A 5,682-nucleotide genomic window follows, 5' to 3' on the forward strand; every position below is an offset into this window, starting at 1 on the left:
ATGTTTCCCTCACTCTTCCATATTGATGCTCCCCTATCTACTTCTCAACAAATCCCTTTAATTTGAATTTGTACTTTAGAGTCTGTTTCTGAAGAACCCAGACTAAAACAAATGCCAACTCTCTCAGACTGTGGCTCTCAAGGACATCGATCCCATAGTTTCCATAACAGCAATGCTTCAGCTCATAATCTTTTCCCTCCTCTCGTCAACAACTATTTCATTCACACATTGTAGGAAGCTACATCTGTCCATTCATTAAATAAATGCACATGGTTCTCATTGTCCTAGTGTCTAGCTTTACAGTGGTGTAAAAGTGCTATGCATTCAGTCTAAGACAAACAGTTGTGAATTTAATCTTTTCCAAGATGGTGATGTGTGGTAGTGTTCTCTTGCAATGCTGCACAGTGTCATTGAGCTTCCATCATACACCAAATGAAAAGAATAATGACATAACCTGCTTGCATTTGGAGGACATTGAATGTGAACATAAATCAACTTTTATCTCAAGGAACCACAGTATAAGAGCTGAGTACACAGGATCTGCCTTTATTAACAATATTTTTCGTTAATCCAAGATATTCAGAGACTTGTTCAAAGCATTTTATCCAAAGTCCTCAGAGACTTCTAAGTCACTTGGAGATAACCTTCACTCAACCTGTCACCCACCTAAAGAATCCACCTTAGCAATCATGAAATTATTCCATCTCTCTCCCAGATAATCATCTTGCTAACATTCTGAAATTCTGAGAAATATTATATGAAAGAAAATAATGTCAGGAAAAGAAAGGAGGAATGAGTGAAGACCAGAAGACAAATGCTAGTTTTCTTTTTGTTTGGTGATTGCATACAGCCATAAGTCTGCCCTGCAAGGGGAAGCATATCCTCCAGTGCTCTCTGCAGGGCCTGAAACACAGCCATTTGAAATTACTACGTTTGGAAAGAATGGAAGGAGATTTCAATCATGATTATGATGATAAAGACACCAGTATTTGTGATGTGATAAGGATGACAATGGTTTATTTCATTTCAATAAAATATACTGAATACTCATTGTTATAAAAATTTATTTATTTATTCATTCCAAAACACATATTATATTTATATGGCTGATGAAGAAATGTGCTATTCCTAAAGTAGTTCATTAAAGAAAGATCTGTTTATTTATTAAGCAAACATTTATTACTTATCCAATGCTAGGAACCATGACAGGAATACAATCACTTTGTGCTGTGGATGCACAAATAATTCATCCATTCAAAAATATATATACAATTGTAAATTATAATAAATGATGAAAGAAATAGACAAGTTTTCTGATGATGGAAAACAGGTGATTTGATGTGATTGGAAAATCCTTCAAATGGTTAAAGGTGAACAAAAACAGTGAGCTTAAGAACAGGCATCTTGGCTAACTGACTGGAGGGAACACAAACACTTGAGGAACTTAGAGAACTTTGTGTGTGTGTGTGTGTGTGTGTGTGTGTGTGTGTGTGTGTGTAATATATAACATTATAGCAATACTATGCATTTCAAGGACATGTGAGGTTATAAAAACATACAGCAGATACACTAAAGTGAGTGGTAATGGGAGGAGTTTGGGAGGAAATGAGCAAGAGGGTTAGAAAGGAAGAGAGAAAATAGTAAGTAGAAGAGAATCAAGAAAAAATACTGGGTATGTTTATCCTTGAGTCTCTACTCTTCAGACTTAATATGGAGAAAGAAAAGAATACATTATTTTTAAGGTTTAAAAGTATACAGTACTAGAAGGACAGTCTATCACCAAATTAAACTGAACGAGTATACAAAATAAACTAAGCTTCACCTGCAACTCTGGAAACAATTAGGGCATGAAGAGTCTAAAGTGTTTTCTCATAAACTCAAACTCCAAGACATCTCCATGATTTGCTATCGCTCTTTCTCTGAAGCCAGACTTTCTCTGGTAGAGAGGATCTCTGATCTCATGTGGAGGCTGAGTATGTGTGCTACATGGTGGGAGATGCCTCATTTCCTCAAGTGTCCAGAATAAGCACTTATTTTACAATGTTCACTAAATTCCTGGAGTCTCAATATATATATAAAAAAAACCCGTGTGTGTGTGTGTGTGTGTGTGTGTGTGTGTGTGTGTGTGTGTCAGAGACAGAGGGAGAGAGAGAGATGGTTTTCCTATGTAGCCCTCATCAGATTACAACTCACCATGTAGCCCAAGCTAACCTCAAACTCATGATTCTCCTGGCTCAATTTCCCTCCTGTATCTCCATGCCCAGCTAACATCCTATTTCTTAACTGCTATATCTATATAATCAACACAAACTATCAAATTTAGAAGAAAAGGATGCCAAAAGGTACCACTTAGTGAATAACTAACTGAGATTCTACAGACCTTCTTAGTCTTGAATTCCAATATGCAAACATCAGAGAACCCAGAAAAGATTTCCCTTCTTACAATATCCCCGAAGGCCTTCTGTCACCATCAGGCAAATGACTTGGGCAGTAGAGGTTCTAATCTATGGAGAAGGGGCATTTTGACCTTGAGTTCCAGCTGACAAAAAAGACAGTCAAGTGGGTTCAATCTTCTTGGAGCGTATAATTGTGAACAGACACTCTCGGATCTGCTTGGTCTTAACCCCATATACAATGGGGTCCAATGCAGGGGGGAAGAGCAAGTAGAGGTTGGCAAGGATGACCTTGGCAGCAGAGGCTGTGGATGGCCCAAAGCGCTGCATGACCACAGAAAGAAAGCCTGGTCCATAGAAGAAGAGGATGACACAGACATGGGCTGTGCATGTGCTTCCTGCTTTGCCGCGTGCCTCAGGTGAAGGAAAATGCATCACAGTCTTGACAATCTGTCCATAAGAGTAGGCAATAAAGGCCACATCCCCCACACCAAGTAAGATTGCCACAGCCAAGGCATAGAGACTGTCCACGGTTGTGGCCCCACAGGCCAGCTTCACCACTGCCATGTGCTCGCAGTAGGTATAAGCAATTGTGTGTGAACCACAGTAAGACAGTCGATGGGCCAGGCTTGGAAAGAAGATGGTTAAACCCACACCTCTCAGTGCCACCAGCCCTCCAATCTTGGCGACAACTTCAGGAGTAAGGATGGTTGCATAATGCAGTGGGTTGCAGATAGCCACAAAGCGATCCAAGGCCATGGCCACCAGCACCCCTGACTCCATGGCAGAGAATGCATGAATGACAAACATTTGGGACAGACAGGCATAGGAGCTGATGGCTGTAGCACTAAACCAGAAAATAGCCAGCATCTTGGGAAGAGTGGAGAGGGAGAGAACCAGGTCAACAAAAGAGAGCATAGCAAGAAACAGAAACATGGGCTGGTGAAGCCTGTGTTCTGTCCAGATGAGAGAAAGCAGGATTGCATTCCCAGTTAGTGACAGGACAAACATGAAGCAGAAAGGAAGGGATATCCAAATGTGGGCAGCAGTCAGCCCTGGGATGCCAGCCAAGAAGAAAGTATGTAGAAGGAGGTGAGAATTATTGGAAAGAATCATGGTCATTATCCCACACCAAGGAGCAAAGGGTCACTGTAAAGAAAGGCAGAGATACAAGACCCAGTGAGTGAAGATTAATAGGAAGTCAGGGTGTTCAGTCTTACTGACGTCAATACCAGCACCACATCAGTCTTACCCGACAGTTAGTGTTAAAGAAATGCTCAAAAATAAATTTCAATTTATTCAATATTTCTGCACATCTTCAAACCAGAAGAGGTAAGGCAGTTGGAAATTCATTGGTGAGAAGTTCAGAAACCAGATTCTAAGCTTAGATCCACAATGTATGTGTGTTCTGGGCTAATTTATTTAACTGTAAGTATCCAGTAAGTATTATTAGTTTAAAATCCTTCCTCTCAAGCTCATACTCCAAATGCTGGTACTTGATGTATTTATCATTGGCCTTAGTGTCAACAACTCTTAATCCACTGAACTCCTGAAACTGCCAAAAACACTAACATCTGTAAAATCCTTCAATTAGAGGCAACTCACTCTTCCACACATGATTTGATTTGACTGCCAACATTAGAGAATAATGTGTAGTCTCTGGAGACTCCAATGCTGATCAGGCCCTTCCTTGCATTATTCCCATCCTGTTCACTTGCTTTCTGACCCAAATATCTCAGCGACTGACTGCCTTCTGCTGCATCTCTCTCTCCTTCAAGGTGCTAGTGTATTGGTGTTAAACATTTTGGTGACCTGGAAAATAAACAGAAGCTCTTGGACACATCAGTAATATTAAGGCCAAAGAATTGTGTGTTGTAGCCACTTACTGGGAGTGGAGCAGAAAGTTATCACAGCAACAGTTTGCAACATTATCTGTGTTCCCAAGCTGCTCCCTATTAAATGTCATTATTGTCTGTTACAAGAGAAACAGCAATCTAAGAAGAAATAATGAACCGGTGTCACAGGTCTGCATAAGTGAATAAAGCCACAGCTCACAGGCACTGACCCAAGATAGAAGATTCTCTCCTGTCTCTGTTAGAGTGACTCTTACAGGCCAAGAAAGAAGGAAGATCTAGGACCCCTGGACCATGACCAAGAGAGGGTAACAATATAGATGATGAAACTGAGGAGCAGTAACTTGGAGATTGTGTCTCTCTGACATCTTAATACCTCAGGAACCATGATCCTCTCATGTGAAACATAAGGACAGGGACACAAAGACACGAAGACTTCATCAGCCCTGACCTCAGGTGGTCATCAAACATTAACCAGCCACACATCAGAAACTGCCCAAAATATGAACATTTGGAAAAATACTTCATGTGACAGCATCTTCATCTTCCAGATTTTATTTGACTGCCAAGATGAGCTAATAATATACATCTCTAATGACCATATTCAGCATCTAGAAAAGCTTTGGGTGTAAAAGAAGTGAATCACATGCTAGGTGGGAAAGATCAGTGATGGCCACTGATCTTATATCCCCAGTGATGACAAAAGTGAGTCTCTGACTACAAGGTAAAGAAACAAAAGTCATCTTGGCATGTGGCTCAAGAAAGCATAGTTTTAAAATGGCCAAGAAAGTTTTCTTCTCCCTCTAAAGGAAGCCGTATATTTTCTTTTCCTTCAACCACAGCTGCCAAGGGACTGTGCAATAATGACAGTTGTGAAGGCTACAAAGTTATCTTTTCTGACTTGTCAGCTGTATTGACCTAAGAAAAGCAACTAGCCATTTCCAAACATCCAGCTATGTTTCCTCACATGTGAAATAATTATATTAAAATCTGCTCCTCAGAGGCATAGTGAAAATTGAATGAGATTTAATATAAAAATTGTCAAATATTGAAAATATCCCTTTAATTGGACTGTACCTAATAAATAATATGCTGGAAGCAATCTGGCTAAGAGTAATAGAAATTTTGGGGATTTTGAGACAGGGTGTAATCCACTCCCACCCATCATGACCCCTTCTCTCTTCCCAGCAACACACTGCTCTCCTAATCACTCCAGAATGTGGTGATGTGAGGGGAATAGAGGGTGTAGAGAAGTGTGACTCTGATCACCTGAACATCTGCTTCAAGTTATCCTCTAAACAATCCATCCTTAAGTCTCTTTCTTCAGGAAACTGTTAGAAATAATTACACCTGGTAGCCCTTGGATCAGAAAATATTACTATTTTATCCATGTGCCTTAAGTAAATATCTGACCCAAAAACCTAGCAGTTCTGTCT

At 40.1% G+C, this 5,682-nt stretch overlaps 1 protein-coding gene across 1 annotated transcript; it reads right to left on the reverse strand.

Moving 5' to 3' along the window:
- Nucleotides 1-2,555: 2,555 nt before the first annotated feature.
- LOC114683834 (olfactory receptor 52K1-like) lies at nucleotides 2,556-4,134 on the reverse strand. The gene has a single exon (XM_028858189.2). The coding sequence runs from the start codon at nucleotides 3,513-3,515 to the stop codon at nucleotides 2,556-2,558; it is 960 nt and encodes a 319-aa protein (XP_028714022.1). The 5' UTR covers nucleotides 3,516-4,134.
- Nucleotides 4,135-5,682: the final 1,548 nt, after the last annotated feature.

The sequence above is a fragment of the Peromyscus leucopus genome, chromosome 1 (genome assembly GCF_004664715.2).
Source record: "Peromyscus leucopus breed LL Stock chromosome 1, UCI_PerLeu_2.1, whole genome shotgun sequence".
NCBI lineage: Eukaryota > Metazoa > Chordata > Mammalia > Rodentia > Cricetidae > Peromyscus > Peromyscus leucopus.

Coding starts and splice junctions, on each gene's coding strand:
- LOC114683834 (XM_028858189.2), bottom strand. CDS start 3,515: ATGACCATGATTCTTTCCAATAATTCTCACCTCCTTCTACATACTTTC.